The sequence below is a fragment of the Calidris pugnax genome, unplaced genomic scaffold (genome assembly GCF_001431845.1).
Source record: "Calidris pugnax isolate Ruff unplaced genomic scaffold, ASM143184v1 scaffold128, whole genome shotgun sequence".
NCBI classification, from domain to species: Eukaryota; Metazoa; Chordata; class Aves; order Charadriiformes; family Scolopacidae; genus Calidris; species Calidris pugnax.
The window spans coordinates 842,767-862,705 of NW_015090851.1; the positions used below are offsets into that span (position 1 = coordinate 842,767).

Sequence of the window (19,939 nt, forward strand, 5' to 3'; positions counted from 1 at the left end):
CATTCTTTTTCTGAACTATAGCATAAATCTACTCTTTACTTATTGGATTACTGTGTAGGCAATTAAACAGTAGCCCCTGAAGTGTAAGAGCTGAATTGAGGGATTAGGCATCTCAATACTTTATTAGTTCCTGTCCTAAATGTGTTTAAGAACTGCACTTTCAGTTCCTTCGAGTGCTTATAGAGCCTAACCCTTATTTAAGCATTGGGGTTTGGCTTTGTTTCTGCTTATCTGAATTTTTAAGACATGAATGCTTCTAATTCTGGCTTTGCTGCAGAACTTTAAATGTTTTATCCAGCTCTTAATTTGATTTATTTTGGATCTTGTTTTTGCTCTTTGAGTGCAAGGTGTGGAATCTAGACGATTAAAATAAATACAAACCCCATAATCAATATGATGCAAATGGTTTGCCTTATGTTTGAAGCATGCTTCTGCTGTCAGACACGAGATCAACTCCTATTGTCATAAGTAAGGATTTGCACATGTGTCTGAGAATGCAGCACAGCCCAGAAGCTCTTCCACATCTGTGAGTAAGGATGTAATTAAACATTGGAACCACTGCAGGAGCTGTTTGCTCTACTCAAATGATCCTAGCTAAATTCTATGTAACACTTTTCAGCTCTCAGGGTTGCAGAGCTTGACTGTAACCATTTCTATACTAGAATGACTAAATCAGATCAAAGATTTGCTTGGTTAATTGGTGCAGCCACAGAGAATAGATTAAAGATAATATTGATATAGCTGCAGCCATAATGAAAGGTTTGAAAAACATAGCTGCAAAAATCAAGCCCTGCTAATGAACTTGACATTATCCTCTCATATTTTATTCTTGTGAGATTTAACTATATTGGCTGCAGTGAAAATTTTGTATTTCACTTTTTGGGTATAGTTGTGTCTTTGGCTATCAGAGCTGTCATGTGGCAAGAATTAATGGTAGCACCGAGCTGCTTGAATTCACGGTCTAGTGTATAAGCATGTGCTGAAAGCAGAAATTCTTTACATCTCTCTACCCATTAGCCCAGAAGTAGATAACCTTGTTGTTACAAGAACGGTGGCTTCTAGCAGAGGGGCAAAAAGAGCACATGAAAGTACTCTTCATTTGCATCTGCATGAATTCTCAGAACTTGGTCTAAGACTTACACCAACAGAGTTGCTAGGATTTTTTGTTATTAAAAAGCAGAATAAGAATTGATTCAGGATTTTATCCCACATGGTTTCCCAAAAGAATAATCATTGGAGTATCCAAGTTATTATGAGCAAAAATTAAGGAGGCTCAGTGGAGCCTGTGCTGGAAGAAACTTCACAGTGCTACCAGTATCTCAAAAGCTCTTTGTGACTGTGATCCAGTAATCAGTATTTTTAAAAAACTTCAGAAAGTTCTGTTCTTCAGAAAGATTTTGTCATGCCTATTTTTAAATACTGTGGTCTACAAAGGCAACTGCGGGATTCACATGAGGATCTTTTAATTTGGAGAGGAAGAAGTCAGGATAAGAATAACCTTCTTAATGCTCAGAGAGCAAGTTTTTTCTTTGGCCTCTCTAGTCTAACTAAATGTGATTGAAAGTTCCTGCACCACTGGCCCCAGTGATGAATTGGCTGTCTCAGGCACTGACAGGTTTGGTTTATGGTGTAGTTGGTCCTGCCCTGAGGGAGGAGAATCAGCTGTATATACTGTCTTACAGGTACATTTTCTGTCCTTCTATGACACTATTGTTGGGGAGTCTCAAAAGCAATTTGGGGACTTTTCACAACATCCCAATGTCTCCTCTCATACTTCATCTCATTCTCATACTCCTCAAAAACTTGTGGTTTTCCCTCCCACTTATATGCATCATAAAAGATAAAAGACCAGATTCCACATTATTCTGATCCTCTCCCAAACTCTTTTTTAAAATATATTATTGCAATTTTTCTTTACCAATTCTTTATTCACAGATCTTCCTAAATACTCTTTTCTTCTGCCTCTTACACTAGTAGGCTCTCTGATTTTGAATGTTCAGCAGAGGGCAGAATTTCCTATGTTATAAACACCTCGGTGTCAAACGAATTTGTCACTAGAATGTTTACTTAAAATGTGCAATTTGCAGTGTAACAGTGACTAGTGATAAAAAACTATAAATTATCATTATTATTATATTTCTTTTCCCCCCATGAAGTTGTAGATAAAATATAGTATCAGCAAATGTTAACACCATACTTCCCAAGACTTGCATCTTATCTTGTTTAAAAAGAAGTGGGTAAACATTTTGTTGATAAGATTATAGTAAATATAACTTCCTGTACAGCTGAAAGAGCTAGTTTGAGACGTTTAACATAAACTACAAGATCAAGGTCTCATTTATTTTCCATATGGAGAGAAGAAGGTAGAACTGCTGAGTTTTACTTCCCAGTATGTCCATCAAGAAAACCTTTGTATCGTGGTGAGAGATGATGCAAATAATCCTGTGTGATGAAGGTTTTTAGTTCACAGACAAAATATATGCAGCAATATGGCACACTTTATATGAATTAAGCTAGCTACTGTTATATGTATTGCATACAATCAGCATGCATCCAGCACATTTGTAAAGTCTTCTGATGCAAAATCTGTGTGCAAATAAAACAGGATGTGCTAAATATTTCAATCTTTTTATGCCAGTATGAAGAGGGGAAGAAACGAAGAAAGCCCAACTATAGCAGCGTGGATCTTTCTGAGGTCGAGTGGGAAGACAGAGATGATGTGGTAAGTGATGTGTTTAAAAACCTGTCAGGAGACATTGTTGCACCCCACTACTGTAACTGGAAACTGTCTAAGTAGTTGAGAGGCCACCTGACTGCTCTCAGGAAGGAAAGAACAATAATAAATTGATAAATTTATAACTATTTTGGATTGACTCTTCCTTACATATGCATATACCACATAGACTCTTTGTGTCTTTGGTAAAATTCATCACCCTTGCATTCTCCATGCATCCCATTTTTGCTGGATAGCAAATATAGTGTTAGAGAACGGAATAGAATATCTTTTTAGGGCTGGCCCAGACAACTGCTAAAACTCAGAAATGAAGGAATGAGTTTAACTTCTCTCCATGTGATCCCTCTTTCCTTAATGGAAGTAAGGAGAGCTTAATGTACAAAAGCAAAAAACATCAGATGAATAAACAAAATTGAATTCTTAGACCTCTGTTCAGGCCACAGATTCACTCCAGACTCTTAATTTCAGACATATGGGTAGCTGCAGAAGCATGCATTCTGTGTCTCTCAGCTGTTAGGCACACAATCCTTTCGTTAAACTCATTTTTCAGTGCTCCATCTACTCTGTAGTTCTCTCTTTATCTTATTCTTTCTTACCTTGCAGGCTCAGCCTTTTCTGCAGTACTGTATCAAAAGCTTTCCTTATGTCCATGGCTTAACCTTTGCCTGGTCTTTCTGTTACTTCCTCAATAAATCTGATTTGTTAGGCATGATTCGTTTTGTGTGAATCCGCGCTGACTGTCCTTAATTAAATCGTAACTTTCCAGGTGTTCCCCTTTTCGTCCTGTAATTTAGTTTTTCCCATAAGTTCCCTACTGCCAAAGTCACGACTGCATGTCTGTGTTTTTCATAGATGTCTCCTCGATCCCTTCTCAAATATCAGCGCTGTGTTAGCTTCTCTCAAGTCCTTCATACCTCTACTTTTCCAGAGAGGTTTTGAATATATCCACTGAAGGTTCCCATATTTACTTTGTCATGTCCTTCCGAAATCTGGGATGGATCACGTACAACTGCCCCTGGAGTCTTGTCAGTCTTCAGATGTACTAATTTCTTGATCCCTGTTCTGACATAAGTCTATATTTTCTTTCTCCCTTAAAAAATATATATCTTGCATTCCTCTCTCTCTCCACCCCCTTTGTGAATAGTGAAACAGTTCATTTATGTTTTAAGCAATGTCTGTTTCATCAGGTGATAGATTGTCCTCATCCTCTCCTAGGAGGCCATCTTACTTCCCTGTTTAAAGTTTTGTGTTGGAGTGTACACTCAAACTTTTCTTCATGCTTCTTGGATAGTTTTGTGCAGTTTCCTATGCAGTATTTAAGGCTTCCTCATTAGACTTTCATATACTGTAGCAGCCTTCTGCTATCTTGGCAATCACATTGGCTTCATATTTTATACCTTGCCTTTTCTGTTATCTTTGATCACATATTAGTCAACCAGTTCCTCTGCAAATGACCTCTTAAAATTTCCTTTCTCCTTTCAAATGTTATTGCTGTAGTTAAGTACAGTTTTTAAACCTTCATGATTTTTTTTCTTATTATTTCTCTTTAGTCTGTGTTTTTTATTTTTCCTTTTATTTCTTCCAATGCTTTCTCTGCCTTATTTTCAGAATTTTAATCCCTCATTTTAATCATATCTTAGTAGAAATTCAGTGATTCAGTTAATGTGACATTGAACTATTTCTATGATATTGAAATTAAGTTTTATTTATAACTGATACTCTATCTGAATACACATGAAAGCAAAAAGTCCATCTTTAGCTCTAAGTATTTCCTTTGTTTGAGCCCCCTAAGGTCTGTCTCTTTTTCTGAAAATTTGTGGCAAAAATCAAGTTTTGTCTATCCGCAGGCTGCAAAAAGTTTTATTTCCCAACTTGATGAAAGATACATATGTACATACATTTTATCTGACTCCTTCATTTTCACCAAAAAAAATGTTTGTTAAGAAGTATTTTAAATTCTAACATAAAAACAGCCTTTCTGATTGTTTCATCTTTTGAAGAAAAGAAGTTAAACAACATTACAAATAGGCTAAATTGAGCATTACATTTGTAGAAAAGATCCAAGTCCATTGCCCAATATGTATGAGTAAAAAAAAAAGATAAATCATAAGTGAAATTAATTTTGATAAATATTTAATATATAGCAGAAACCCCCTAGATAATCTATTTTAGCTTAGAAGCAGCAGTAAACATAATTTTCAGTACTCATGTATAATACAGGTATGTTGAGGTGACTGATTTGAATGATCCCCATCTATCAGAGCTAATAATTTATTAGTGCATACCTGAATAAGCAGACGGTCTTTGATAAATAATCCCCCAATAGATAGGTTTCATAAAACAGCCTATACATCTACTGTTTGATGATTAGTGACTAAGTGTTTTCTGAAAAAACAGCAGGTTAAATATTGCGGAAAAAATGTATTAACATTCCAAACATTGTCCTGATACTTAAGCAATGCCACACACAGGTGGAGACCCTCATGCAAAGATCTAAACAGGAAAAAATGCAATGTCAAAAAAATAATATTTATGCAGGTATTTTTAAAAGTAAGGCTGGTGTGTCATTACAAGTTTTTTGTGCTTGTGTGAAATACTATGTAAGTAATTTATACCCTGTTACTACAACCTTCAGAGGGGCTGAGGATCAGAAATACTAATAGAAGAATAAAAAAGAATGAGATAGGATCTAAAGTAGTATTGGAGCTATAGGAAGAGTCATTGTAAGCATTAAAGATAGAATGGGAATGGAATTTGAAGGCAGGTATGTAGATTATTGTAGCAAAATCCATCTCTTTTTTGCAGCTTTTCTGATGTAAGGATCTAAATGTGTCCAAAAAGTTTGTGTTATTTTTGTTGATCTTTTGTAATAGGCAATTCCTTAATATTGTTAATTTTGAGTGAAAATGATAAGTAGTGCGTAGAAGAATTAAAACTGTGAAGTAACTTATTGACTTGAGCGCTACATGTGGTCTGCTTCATCAATAGCCTTAGATTTGATGTTCTTGATTTTTTCCAAGCTTAGGTAGTAAAGCATTGTTTATTCAACCATAGAGGGAAAGAATTAATGTATTCATATAGCTGCTTTTAATAGCATAGACTACTAATGGTATATTTTTCTCCCATGAAACACTTACGTGGAAGCTGATTAAGACATTTTCTTACTTTTTACCACACTAATGTAATGGCTACATAGTTTTCCAAGAATATAGAATGATCTCATACTATAGCAGTGAAATTGGGTTGTTAGCAATTGATTGGCTATATTTAGTTGTAGGAGTAATAAAGCGTATTACTCGGAAGAGGTGAAGAAATGGGTTTTCTCTAGTCATCCAGTGAGGAAAAGGTGGCAAAACTAAGTTTAGAATTCTTTTCCACCATGAAATAGAGTTGGTGTAAATATATATTCATCAGTTCATTTTCCAGGTTAATGGTACCTGCTATCTTACTGTTACTGCATTTTATTAGAAATAGAAATCTCAGCATCAGCTTATTAAGCTAACAGTGTCTTCCAGCAGAGTTTGGGAATATGCAGTACCCAAGACGATAAGTTTCAATTTGGACAGAAACCTTTTTCTCATTAACTGACTTCTTAAAATTCTTTTATTATAATTTCTAGCTGAATGAAATATTTTTTTCCAAATAAAAAAGACCATGAATGAATGTTTTGGGGCTTGAAGCCAACTGAGGCAGTATTTATTTTATGCATTTGAGGAGGGAGATGAAACTGCAGAAGAGCCGAGAAACCAGATTACAAAGCCAAGAAATGTAATCACAGCAAGCAAAAAAAAAGCAGAAAAGTAAAACTCTAAATCCCACATGCAGACTTGATCTTAAACACTACTGAGAGTTTGGAGGCCCTTTTAGTAAATCTATGACTTGCCTGAGGCTTGTGGAAGGAATGGGTCTTAGACAACTGCAGGCACCAATAGGAGAAAAATGAAAACCATGTTAAAGATAAATGGAACTGTTCTGTAAATGTTAGAAAGTAGATGGTTAATTAAGACCAGATCTCCAAGTCCAAAACCACAAAACTTAAAATGGGAAAATATTTCCAGAATTGCCTATTATGTATTGTTAAAAAAAAAAAATCTACAGTAAAATATATGCTTTATTTTATACATGCCTCCAGCTAAAAATTATTCTTTTACACTCACTCACAGAAGAGTAAGACTGTTAATTCAAATCTAGATGCCCCAGAATTAAATTTAAAGAGCTGCAAAGTTTGCAGTTTTTGATAGGTCAGCCATGCTCAACTTGTTCATGAGAATAAACTCAGATATTTCACTGGCAAGTTTGGTCATTCTCTTTTCACTCAGACAAACTACCTAACATACTAACTCAATAAGCTTGCAGAGTGCATTGATGTGGCTCTCGTCACAATTTTTTGATAAAATCTGCTGAATTACCCGATCTGGTGTGAGGTACTGGAGAACAGGAGGTACTTATTCAGCAAGAACACAATATCCAAAATTGTATTCAGATAGATAAGCAATAGAAGAGACAGAAAAATGCTCCTTTTTGTCAATATTACTCTGCATTTTGAATATCCCTGAAGAGAGAATCTGAATTGATTAGTGACAGTGGAATTTTCCTATTGTAATGAACATTACAGCTGTGAAAGATTTATAGGTGCTTCTTACCACAAAAAAAAACCCCCAAAACAATCCCACACAAGTATAGCAATTTCACTTTGTAATTGAAGATATCCTGGAACAACTACTTTAAACTTTCCGCATCTGTGCCATTAAAAATATAAGCAAAAGAAGTCGCTTCTTCCATTCTTAAATCTATGACCATTCAAATAAAATACATCCATATATGGATGGTACCACTGCTAAACAGTAACTTTCTTATTTCTTCCCTGAAGTCCTGAACTGGTGTGTAGGCAAACTTACACTAAGGCTGTCTTTTCATTCTTCAGCTTCAGCCCAGAGACCAGGCTCTCAGACCAGCTGGGTCAGGGTACTTACTGTTAGGGACACTGCAGGTCATTTTGGCTTATAGACCTGGTGGACAGTTGTTGGGTTTTCTTACTCTCGTTTTCATCATTATGGCATGCTCACCTAAGAGAGAGGCTGTGTCAGCTGGTGTCCTCTGGGAGGAAGGTAATTCTTTCCTAGGGAGCAAATAGGTGTGCTAAGGGAAGACGTTCTAGAAGTGATGGGTAAGGGACTTTGCAGCACAGACCTGGGACCCTACAGCTCACATAGAGGCAAGAATAAAGGTACTGAAAAGCACTGTTTGTGGTAATCTAAAAAGTGACAGATTTAACTTGCAGAGCAGCAGGTAAATCATTGTGTATAAACCCTCTTTCCTTATTTTTTTGTTTTCCCTAGCTGCTTTGAGGTTGTTTTTTTTTTTATATATAGTAATGAAAACTGTTTTGAAGGGGATTTAAAAAGTCTTTTGGACAACTTTGAGAGATCCAGGCCACTTCTTGAAGCTGTGACTGACCCAAGGAATTCCATTACAGAGATTACTGGCGCCTGACTACCAACGGACAATCAGGGTGAATCACAGGGTTCTGCAGCTGTGTGTTCCCATTGAAACAGATTACTGATCAAATGGGCGGTCATTCTTTTGCTAGTTCTAATTTCTGATGCAGTTAGGGTACGGTATCTGGTAGTAGTTTAGGATGCAGGCCGATGTAGGGAATCCAGCAGAAGCAGAATGAATGGTGTAGGGTAAGTGGGGGTTTCTCTTTTTGCTTTGTTATTATAGTTATACTTGCTGATGTATTTAAACACTGAGTCTAACTTCAGCTAAATCCAGCTGGGAATCTAGTCTTTATTGTCCTAATGCAGTTAACTGCAGAATAGTAGTCAATTACACTGTTTATCCCACATAAGATCCAGATTACTACACAAAGAGCTGTTTTACTATGAAGGATGCTGAGAGCTCCTATCTTAAGTGCATCAACAACTTGCCTAAAGGTGTGCGGCAGGACACCTGTGCGGCCTATACAGCCAATAATAAAATCTGTAAGGGGGTTATTTAGTGTGTAATAGAACTACTGAAAATGAGAAATGAAGAAAATTAAGTAGTGCTTAGGCCAGAGGAGTCTACTGGAGAGCCCAGAGTTGAAAGAATTACAGAAAATGCAAATAAAGGAATTTACACACATTTCCTTCATTTCAGCTCCGAAATGCAATGGTGAATCGGAAAACAGGGAAGTTCTCCATGGAAGTGAAGAAGACAGTGGACAAAGGGGTACAATATATAAAATATTATTCCAGCTAAGTATAAAGCAGTCAGTTCATTTTTTAACAGTTTTTAAGATTGCCATAAGTATGATTCTCTGCAAGATATTTGTGGTTTTTTCACTCACTGAATGTAAACATTGCTTGTAATTTTATCAGTGACTAACCGCTTGATATTTTATACATTTCTTATAGCAAACTAACTTCTTTCCCCCTCCTCTTCTGACTTTCTTGTTCTGAATCTAGAAACGGGTATTGGTGATGACAAATGACTACTATTACACAGACATCAAGGGTACTCCATTCAGGTAGAGCCGACCATAATAAATGGACATTTCATCAGACTCATTGGACTTGCATTTGTTCAGAGCTTGTGAACTCATTAAAAGCTCATCAGCAAAAGTTGACAATGAAATATCCTTGGACAATGCTGAAAATAGCGAGGAAAAGGAGCCTACCAGCATTCCTTTCAGCTTTTCCAGGGATGGAAAGTTTGTGCAAGCTCACACAGGCAAATTCACAGTGTTTGTCATGGCTTACGTTTCATTAAAAAAATATTCAGTTGAGGTTTACATTGAACGAAAGGCTTTCGCAAGTACTTGGAGAGCTATAAATACTATAATCCATTTAAGTAACTACATATTGAGCCCCATTTTGATTTTTTTCCACAACAAAAATGTAATGTAAAATGAGATAGTATTTCACTTCCAATTTGAGGTTTGGATATTTTGTTTCTCTGAACTACCTTCAGTGTATTTGTATAACTAAAACTGAGTAAGTCAGCCATGTTATTTTGGCATGCATCTTTGGAGGAAAAAAAAAAATAAGACAAGACAGACAGGAAGTCGCTTTAAAAATGCTCATATTTGAATTAGAAATAATCCATTAATGAAAGAGTACTAACTGTACCTTATGCTTAAAGCAGCAGTCTGATAGTTGCAATACTCAACTGAAATTTTCTTCAATGGAACTGCTTCACAGAGCTTCAGCTACATTTCCACATAGAGAAAATATAGGCACAATTTCTAATCTCTACTGCATGTGTTTATTCTTGTTAAAATTCAGACATAGGTGGTAAAACTCAGTGGGTTTTCTGTTTTGGTGGTTTGTTTGGTTTTTTTTAATTTTGTGGACTTTTTTGTTGGTTGGTTTTTTTTGTGGGGGGTTTTTGGGTTTTGTTTGTTTGGGGTTTTTTTTCTGTGACACTGTCATTCTTATCCTATTTAGTAAACAGATATGGGGCTACATATATGCATGCAGTGCGAGTTCTGATTCCTAGGACGGAAATAGAGTAGGAAGACTGTCCTGCCTTTTTCAACATGGTCTGTATCTGGGTTTGATGGGTAAGAGTATAGATTCAGGAAGACAGAGGGGCAACGTTTATTAAAATATACACTCTAGTGTCAAAGATGTTCAGCCCATTTTCTGATTGAGCTGTTGATTGCAGCATGGGTGCTCTTGGAGTTGATGCCTCTATGTGTACCTAAAGTATCGGCCCACACGTTTTCAGTCTTATTGATTACTGGCAGGTTCCTAGCCTGAAATAATCCTCTTGAATGAATGAATGCTAGAAGGTATTCTGGGTATGTGTTCAATAGGAAGAGGCATGGGATCCCCCAACCAGTTGATTCAACTTGAAGAGTTTAAATGGTACATAAAATCCAAACCCAAACTGGGTACATAACTGTTAAAATATTTAAAAATACGAATCACAGAAAACTTAGTCCAAGAGGAGTCATGATGCTGTTGTCACATATGAAATTCCTTTCTTTTCAGTAGATCCATTGATTTCCACACTTATGTAGTTTCTCAACAGCTTAGTCTGATTTACAAAAAACCCCTGTGTTCTTCTTTGTAAGACCATGGGCATGTTCAAGACTCAGCTGAAGAAATCTCATGTTGGGCGAAGCAGTGAGCTTAGAGGGGCTCGTTTATTAGTTTGCTAGAGAATAACAGTTTACTGCACCTCTAAGCACACATAAATACAGCCGATTCTTGCAGAAACACCACAACTGAAACAACATTGAAGCAGCTAGTTGAACAATAAATAGGACCAGTGAGGGTTTGGAAATAAAGAGTTTAAAAGTTAATCATAGTACACTAGCTGGAAATGTTAGAAATTAAAATAGCTCTGAATGTCTGTTATTGTTTGTCTCACAGATTTCAAGGTCTGCTTTATTTCTCTGCACAGTTTAGGTGTGGCTCTCTCTAGAGGACATGGAAAATATTTCTTCAGAGGGAACGTAACTGTAGAAGAAGGTAAGATACCTACCTTCTCATGTTGCTTGCACAGTAGTTTTATTGTTGATTTGGTAGACCTAAAGCTTTTATGTTTGTCTGCAGATTCCATAAGGGAATTAGCTGATTTTTTTTTTTCCCAATCTTTTTTTTCTTTAAAGATCTTTTACATCATAGGATTTTTTCCTTCATTTTTATTAAGCACAGTCATACTGTGAATCTTCTTTAGATGGGCATCATCTTCCATCTTCCTCTTTCAGTGCTTCAGAGAATCACTCAGATTCCCATGTTAATTTTTTGTGTTGTTTTCTGAGTGAAGTAACCACTGAGAGCACTGTAATGGCTATGGCTTTTTTGTTTGTAGACTATACATTGTGAAGTCTTTTCAGAGCTGTAACTACTTTAGGCATTGTTTACAGGGATTTTACATTTTTCATTTTTATAATTACAGTAGAATAAACTCGGAGAAGAACTCTTCTTTCTTTATGGTGTTACTTTTTGATAAGTCCACAGTTAAAATGAGTGGAGGAATCAGCTGTGATTGATGATAAAGTTGTTTGGCAACAAGATTAAAACCAAAATTACTGAAGATGAAGGAAGAGCAGAGGCATTTCATAAGAGCAAAGAGAGGGTTGAAAAGTTTAAGCTGTTGCTGAGCGAAAAATGTTTCAATAGAGGAATGCTTTCTGATTTTATGCTTAAGTCTCCATTTCCAATTCTGCTTCTTGTTTTGTCAATGATGTTAAACAAGATAGTTAATTTCTTCAGGTCTTTGTTCCTTAGCCGTGTTTTGGGACATGAATGTGCTCCTGTTCCCAGGAGAGATATAAAATGAAATGCTTTAAAGTTTGAGTCACTTGCACAGCAAATACATGTCTAGATAGAAAGAGCACAGCAGGAGACTTGGAGCTGCTTACTCTCCAAACTGTTCCCAACATACCTCTTGCCTATTTTCTTTAATCCAGCCATACATCTCAGCCAGTCTGTCTGATATTTCCTCCCAGATGCACCACCAGAAATGTTAACATAACCATAACTAACTGCTCCTTTTCTCCCACTCTTACCTTCACTGATTCTCTGTCACTGACACTTCACTGTCCTCCCCAAGGACTGTAATTATAGTTCACGTTTTGATTCCTTGCTGTCCTTAATCACTGTAGCTTTGTCATTGTTTACTATGTACTCAGGGGGTTTAAACCCAGACCCTGCCTTCTGAACTCTGTTTGCTTATTGTCTATTGATAAATGTTTTAAGAGTTTTTAAAATTGCCAAAGTACATTTTTATTGTGCTATATAACTAATGATACAGTTCTTATTTACAAGCATTTGTGTGACCTGTTAGCACAATAAACCTATTCTAAATGATCCTGTAAATTGCTATTTGTGTTCATGGGCTATGTGCTTAGGTTTTGAGGGAATTGGTTTTTTTAAAGATACTTTTTTTTAAGGGAGGAAGTGAACAACTCTCATGAAATGAGAAGTATGTATTTTAGCATAAATAACTTTACTAGCCAAATAGAACAAAGGAGTAAAAATAGGAGTCTTTTACCACTGTGTCTTTCTCTTTGATCAAGTTTTCTTCTAAACTTCAAATATATCATCTAAGTAATTTGTATGAGTTAAACATATCAGCACAAAAAAAAAAAAAAAAAAGCTTTTCCTACCCTTTCAGATTTAGGTCTGATTTAGTTGGCTTTTGCCAGTTTGTTAGACCCTAAAGTGTATTTGAACATAGTTTACTGTGATTTATTGCATTGTGGTAATAATGCACTTTCTGAGAAGGAAGGGTTTATGTTATGGAGTGTATGTAAATAACCATCTGTTACCCAGACTGCTCCCTAACTAACCCATTATTATTCCTGTTACAGGTTTACATGATTTAGAACACCCTGATGTATCTTTAGCAGATGAATGGTAAGCCTTAAACAAAGCATGAAATTGGTGTCTGTTACTTTTCTTGGTTTCATATTGTTTGTGCTGGCTGAGCCCGATTCTTTATATTCAAAGACAAAGAGAGATCATGCTTATCCCTATTAACATGTTAATGTTTTAACAACATGTTCACAGGTCCTATTGCAACACTGACTTACATCCTGAACACCGTCAAATGACTCAGTTAGAAGCAATTAAACGCTACCTCACAGGAAAAGAGCCATTGCTCCAATGCAAGTATTTTGTTATATGTGCATGTAGTAGGCTTTACCCCAGCTAAAAAACTCTTGTAAACTGTTGGCTTAATCAGTGATAAATTGAAATTGGATTGCTTGGCTGATGTCACTTTGGAATTTCATTTGGTTTTGAGCTTTTTCCAGGGTATCAGTGAAGATTCTGACAACACAAATTTCTGACTTTTACAATAAACAGTATGCCTGAACCAAACATTTAAGTTTCTGTTCAGATGGTGTAGCTATACTATGCAATATTATCTCTGAATCTGGTTTTATAAATTTAACAGGATTGGTCTGAATCAATCCTTGGATCATGCTTCTAAAAAATATGCCAGATATTTCATGAGTATTTTAGGGAAAATGTGTATGCAATTAGTGTTTCTGAACTGCAAAGCAGAACAAAAGAGAGTTCAGATGGATAACTGCATGTTTTGTCTATTTGCAGAAATGTAGAGCTTTTGTGACTGCTTGTAAACCTGATTGTTTTAACCTTACATCATGTGCAAATGTGAGCATTAGATGGTATGCACATGAATGTGTTACATGAAGTGGAGAATAATTTTTTTGTTTTTAATCTAAATGTGTTAGTGCAATGAAATGATATATGAAAAACTGCATTGTGGTAAAATACCGTGTAATATTATGTAGTAAATGCTTAATAGTGCAAAAGGTTTGAATGCATATCACAGATAAAATATAGTACAGTGTTAAAAAATTATTGTGTAGTCATCTAACAAAAAAAATTTTCTCTCTATGAACATGTGTTTACTGATTTTAATATATTGTAATAGGTGATAAAGAGTTGATCCAGGAAGTTCTGTTTGATGCAGTCGTGAGTGCACCAATTGAAGCTTATTGGACCAGTCTAGCATTAAATAAATCAGAGTAAGCAAGCTTTGTGTCAGTCATTATGTGTCAGTCATGGGTGAATTTTTAATAGTTACGTTGGTGAACTGGCAGAATACCTAAAAAATCCTGATATGCATGAAAATATTATATTAACCATTTGATCCTAAATAGCACCAATTCTGAGTTCAGTATTAAGTGTTTATATTGCAGTGTACATCATGATGATTGGCTTTAAGGTTACCCAGTTTTCACAAGAAAAGTAATTTGTATACTAATGATATTGTATAACTATACACCTTACAGTTCTGAATATTTCTAACAGTTTACAGTCCTTGAGAAATTTAATACAAAATTTGCCAAAACTGTTGATGGAATTGGTAATTTGTCTCAGAACAAATTATATATAAAAAAATTGCACTGATAAAATAAATAATTTATGTAATTTTTTTGTTTTGTTTGTTTTCCCAAACTAACTGGGATCTAGGTTCCTGTTATAGACAGATAATTAGGACATTACTGGTCCTTTTTAGATTTTATATGTTTTACTTAATTTATTTATGTTATACTAAGATGTTAAGAAACACATTTTTATAAATATAAGTGAAAACAGGTGTTAAAAATCATCAGTTTGCATGAAATTCTGTGGTTAAAGGACAATTCTGGAGATTTTTATAAATTTGAACCATTTTTTAAAAGTTGAATGAAAAAATATAATGCTGTAAAGCACATACTCATACTGAATGAGTAAAATCAATGTGATAAGATCTGATTCATCAAAGTAAGGATTATCCAGCCTTCTTTTAGAAGATAAAGATGATAAATTGTTGTATGCTAATATACTCTAGACATTGATGAATTTATATAGAGGGATAAGGTTTCTTCGAATCCTCCTACACAATTAAATAACAGATCCAGTAAACACAAGGACAGCTGCGGAGAGATGCTAGTGGGAAACTTTTGATCCCCTTTCATATTCTGATTTACACTAATAAGACAGGGCATTTATTGAACAATGAAGTATGAGACAGTAAGTTGGCTAAGACTATGGTCCCTAGTTTTGTGGTAATGTGACTGAAATTCTTGTAGCCAGATGAGAACTAGTTTAAAAGCAGTTGACTTGGTACTGATAACAATGCAGCAACAGAGTTTAACCTGAACCACCTGCCACGTTTTTTTCCTAAGGTCTAGAAGCTTAAGCCTATTCTGATGGCAGCCACGTTTGAGCTTGCTGTTTTAAATCTAGCTTAGTTTTGCTTGCTTGAGCAGCAGTCACGCCTGTGACTTAACGCATAGATGTATTACAGAAGGGTTGAATGGACTGGGAGCAAGATCTAGAGTTCTTCCCCATTTTGAATCACTGGTTATTAAATAGATGGTGTATATCTATGCCATACTGTTTTATTCTATGGCTTCCATATAATCCCTCACCACAAATCCTACAAAATTTACTGTCTTTGACTTTTAGTGGCTCTTGGTCTAAATAGCTTTCCAAAATCCACATGAATTTAATCTTAAAAATTAGTGTTTAAAAAGATAAAAAAAGATAAAAAAAAGATAAAAAAAGATAAAAAATAAGGTAACTATACTTAAAATAATCTTTTGAAAAAATGTGAACACTTGTACTTTCTGTGACAAGTAATAGAGCTTTATTTGTTTACTGTCTGGAAACATTATCTCTGCTTGTGTTCTGCTCTATTTCAGAAACTCTGACAAGGGAGTGGAAGTTGCCTTCCTTGGAACACGGACTGGACTATCTCGTATCAACCTGTTTGTGGGTCCGGAACAGCTTACTAATCAGTAAGTAACAAAGCTATGCTTGGCAACCATGTAAAAAAAGAAGAAAAAAATATATTTTTAGGAACTCCACCTACTGTTTCTTCTAGGTTTTTATGCTGGCACACTGAAAAACATAAAACTAGTTAGAAAGATTTTATAGGTTCCCTTAGGTTCTTTCTTTGACTCAAATATTTGGAACAGAGCTATTTTACGTGTAGTACATACATTCACTTTCCCACCACTTCCTTGGAGTTAGCCTCACATCTTTATTCTCTAGAGCAGAATTATCAATAAGCTACATCTGCAGATGATGATTTTTCTTTTATTATACCATCTGAGAACAAAGATCTGTAAGCTTTTTCAGGGATTTTGCATCACTGCGGAAAATTTTGGTGTTGAAATAAAGCCAAGTGACGGAAGTGGACTGGGTGAAGAAGTTATCAGGACATCTCATCATTCAAAAATTTCCTCTTTTGCTTGGAGAAGATGTAATCTAGTGGAGGTACAGGTTTCTTAAAATGGAGAGCTATAAAATAAGGTCCCATAATTAACGGCTTTTTTCAGACAGCAGTTTGGTACTGTCAGGCAAATCTATATGCATTATGCCTGTAAAAGAAAATCTGCACTTGATGTTTATGATAAACTAAATTTATTGAATATAAAATTGCATGGTATTGATATGACCACAAAATATTGTTGTGTCAGTAGCCTGACAGGTGAGATCAATAGCACTGCAATTTGTTACTGCCGGACCCAAACAATAGTCTGGAGACCATACTTGCTCTTTTCACTGACACAAACTTTTCTCGGTCAACATTCCTTGAGATTACTGCCCATTGCCAACCCTTACATATTGTTTGGAAAGTAGGCTGTTAAATTAACTTTTCTCATTACTTGAGAATGAAAACCAGTGGCAGCAAAATACCAAATCTCCAGTGCCTTTTCCACTTTGTACAGTTCACAGGTCTTGCATTGTGCTGAGAGAAAAAGGTTTTGTGGACTAAGCGTTTTTATCCCGCCTGGATGCAGTCCTGAGTAATGTGCTCTAGGAAATCCTGCTTTAGCAGGGGAGTTGGACAAGATGATCTCTAGAGGTCCCTTCCAACTCTGACAATTCCGTGATTTGTACACATCAGTATGAATGTTTTTTGTGGTATTTAGAGACACTATTTTTTTACTACTTTTTTCATCCTTCACAACAAAAGCAATTGCAAGTGTCTCACAAATAATTATTAGGAGCTAAAGTTATCCCTTTTGTTGAACAAATGGTGTAAGAAAAATTATCCAAAACCATTTTCTTTCCCAAAAGATTGTGTTTGGGCTTTTTTTTGTCTTTCTTGTCTTTCAAAGCTAGGGACTACTGTGTGCCATGCAACAAACTACAAGTATTTTCTTTCTCTCTTCTTTCTCAAGAGACTTCCTGACAGCTGAAGATAAGGAGAACATTTTCAATGCTGACCATTTTCCACTCTGGTACAGAAGAGCTGCTGAGCAAATACCTGGGAGCTTTGTTTATTCAATCCCATTTAGTACAGGTCTATAATTTTGTCATTCCTTAAATGCTAAGCAATATATGATGCTGAATATATTCCAAGTATGTCAGTACTGAGTGGGTTCTGTAGCTAATCACAAACATTAATCTAAAATATACATTGAAATTTGCAGCTAATTTCCTGGTTCTTTGACTGGGTACATCTTTTAGAGAGCTCCAAGTGAAACTCCAAGATGTGATGTAACAGTTTTCATTTAATATTTGCGCAGGTTGATCTGACCAAGCAAGACTAAGCCCAACAGAGCAAGTGTCCACATTAATGAGAAGCCCTACTGGTTGTCACCTCTGTTGCCAGTTTTAGCAGAGAAGGCAAAAAATGATTACTCGTTTCAGTGTTTTAAGCTTGTTGTTGGGGATGCTGGGGAATTTTGAAATGCCAGTGCATACACAGAACGTGATGTAGGCTGTCTTATTAGCTTATTTTTCTGAGCACTAATCTTACTTCAAACCAGGGGGGGAAAGCTCAATTTCCTTATTCTGCAATATGCTGTTTAATTTGTTTGTTTTTTTGGTTTGTTTGGGTTTTTTGTTTTTTTTTTTAATATGCTGCAGAAACAGCGAACAAAAGCAATGTAGTGACAGCCAGCACTGCTATTCAACTTTTGGATGACAGAAAATCTCCAGTTGTTGCAGGTAAAATTGTTTTATTTTATTTGTTTTGTTCATGTTTTTTTAAAGCAGTGTATGAGTTCCTCACTTTTGCTTTTAGGCTAGCAGGAATTTAATGTAGGAATATCATCATTTGAGAAGAGAGGAGAATGGAAAGATGCAGTTACACCTATAAGATATAATTGAATGACTTAGTGTAAAGAACACTTAATGCCTCCTTTCCCGAAGAACTTCACTATCCAAGTTCTCTGCAAGGTCTGGAGTTTGACTTAATGGAAATAACCATTATCGGTGAAGCTTTTTTAGTAGACGCAATTCTATATTTAAATTAGGTACCCATCGCACACAGCAAGTACCATCCTATTTTTCTCATACTTAAAATATGATTTAAAATGCAGTAAGATTCAGTGAATACAGTCCTGAAAGAATGTGTCAGATAATTGGGAAATCTCTAATCTCTTTCCTCTGACACAGAATATCTCCAGTGATAATAATAGATTTTATGCGGTCAATAGGAAAGCACCCTTCTGACTACAGTTTGCGTGAATACATTCTTCACAACTTATTGAAGTCTTCCATAATATAACAGGAAATCCTAATTGTGACTTCACACTCCTATTAAAGCATAAATGAACATTTATAAACTAATGTCAATGCAGATATCTGCAAATTGCTGAAGATGGAGCTAAGGGTTTTCACTCTACAACGAAGAAGTCTTATAAGTTATTTCTCAAATACTCTATCATTTGGAGTTAGCAAAAGGCTCATCATGCAGTTCACCATCATCACTAAAATATGTAGAGTTAATAGGGATCCTAAAATGTATTCTTTCCTCACTAGTGTTTGCAATTTAGCGATGGCTTGGATGAGGTATCACACATAACCAACTCAAATACCGTGTCAACAAGCTTTGGGGTTTTTTTTGGTAGTAGTTGTAAAAGAGAGAGGCAGATGTTGCTTCCGTTTCCCCAATCATTATGTTTAATATCGAACATTCAAAATTCCTTGGGTCCCATACTTTCTAACTGAAATAAAGACAGGGTTTTCAAAGCTTTTTATTACCAAAGCTTGTAAAAGATTTCCATGATATCTGTAAATGCATAATGCCATGAAATATATGAGCAGTGTATTTACATTCTAAAGCACATCCGTGGTTTTTTACTTTTGTTTCTGTAAACTTTAGAAACTGTGCACTAGATATTTTTTTCAGTGTGAAGCATTTTTTAAAAATTTGATTTGAATAATTTCTCCCTTTCCTCTTGTATCGTTACATGCTTTCAGGGTTTTTTTTGAGAGGGGAGGAGGCCTTTCTGAATCTGTACAAACAATTTTCCATGAAAGTATCTTTCAGTCAGCTGCAGCCATTCAGACATAAAAAAGTATGTGCATTATTCTTGTCCTCTTTAAGTTAGAGATCATAAATCCAACTTGTCAGTCCTACTTTTTCATCAGAATACTTTCAACAGAGTACCCAGTATCTAGTTGAATTTTTAGGTTTTACTATAAGGTTGATAATATTCTGTTTTAACGAAAATGGATTTGGAGGCAGAAACTGGGTAAGTGGTAAATGGGAGAACTTGGGAATTTTATTAGATAGACTTGGGAGAGTAAAGTGGGGTTATGGGTAACATTGTCAAATACCTACATCGAAGCTCAAATTTGGCAAAAACATCTCATTTTAATTTGTGTGAACAAAATGGAGGCAGAAACTGGGTAAGTGGTAAATGGGAGAACTTGGGAATTTTATTAGATAGACTTGGGAGAGTAAAGTGGGGTTGAAAATGGATTTGGAGGCAGAAACTGGGTAAGT

At 35.5% G+C, this 19,939-nt stretch overlaps 1 protein-coding gene across 5 annotated transcripts in view; it reads left to right on the forward strand.

Annotated features, from left to right (window-relative positions):
* The window catches only part of CACNA2D3 (calcium channel, voltage-dependent, alpha 2/delta subunit 3), a 476,829-nt gene that overhangs the window by 372,914 nt on the left and 83,976 nt on the right, over positions 1 to 19,939 (forward strand). For all 5 annotated transcript variants that reach the window (XR_001412184.1, XM_014943248.1, XM_014943246.1 and 2 more), the window contains 10 exons: positions 2,639 to 2,722; positions 8,876 to 8,947; positions 9,184 to 9,245; positions 11,129 to 11,196; positions 13,044 to 13,089; positions 13,243 to 13,340; positions 14,135 to 14,228; positions 15,894 to 15,989; positions 17,382 to 17,503; positions 18,073 to 18,153. Coding sequence is in view for 4 of the 5 variants with exons in the window: in XM_014943248.1 (XP_014798734.1) it covers positions 2,639 to 2,722; positions 8,876 to 8,947; positions 9,184 to 9,245; positions 11,129 to 11,196; positions 13,044 to 13,089; positions 13,243 to 13,340; positions 14,135 to 14,228; positions 15,894 to 15,989; positions 17,382 to 17,503; positions 18,073 to 18,153 (823 nt within the window). In the remaining variant the exon portion in view is untranslated. The remainder of the gene's footprint in view (positions 1 to 2,638; positions 2,723 to 8,875; positions 8,948 to 9,183; positions 9,246 to 11,128; positions 11,197 to 13,043; positions 13,090 to 13,242; positions 13,341 to 14,134; positions 14,229 to 15,893; positions 15,990 to 17,381; positions 17,504 to 18,072; positions 18,154 to 19,939) is intronic.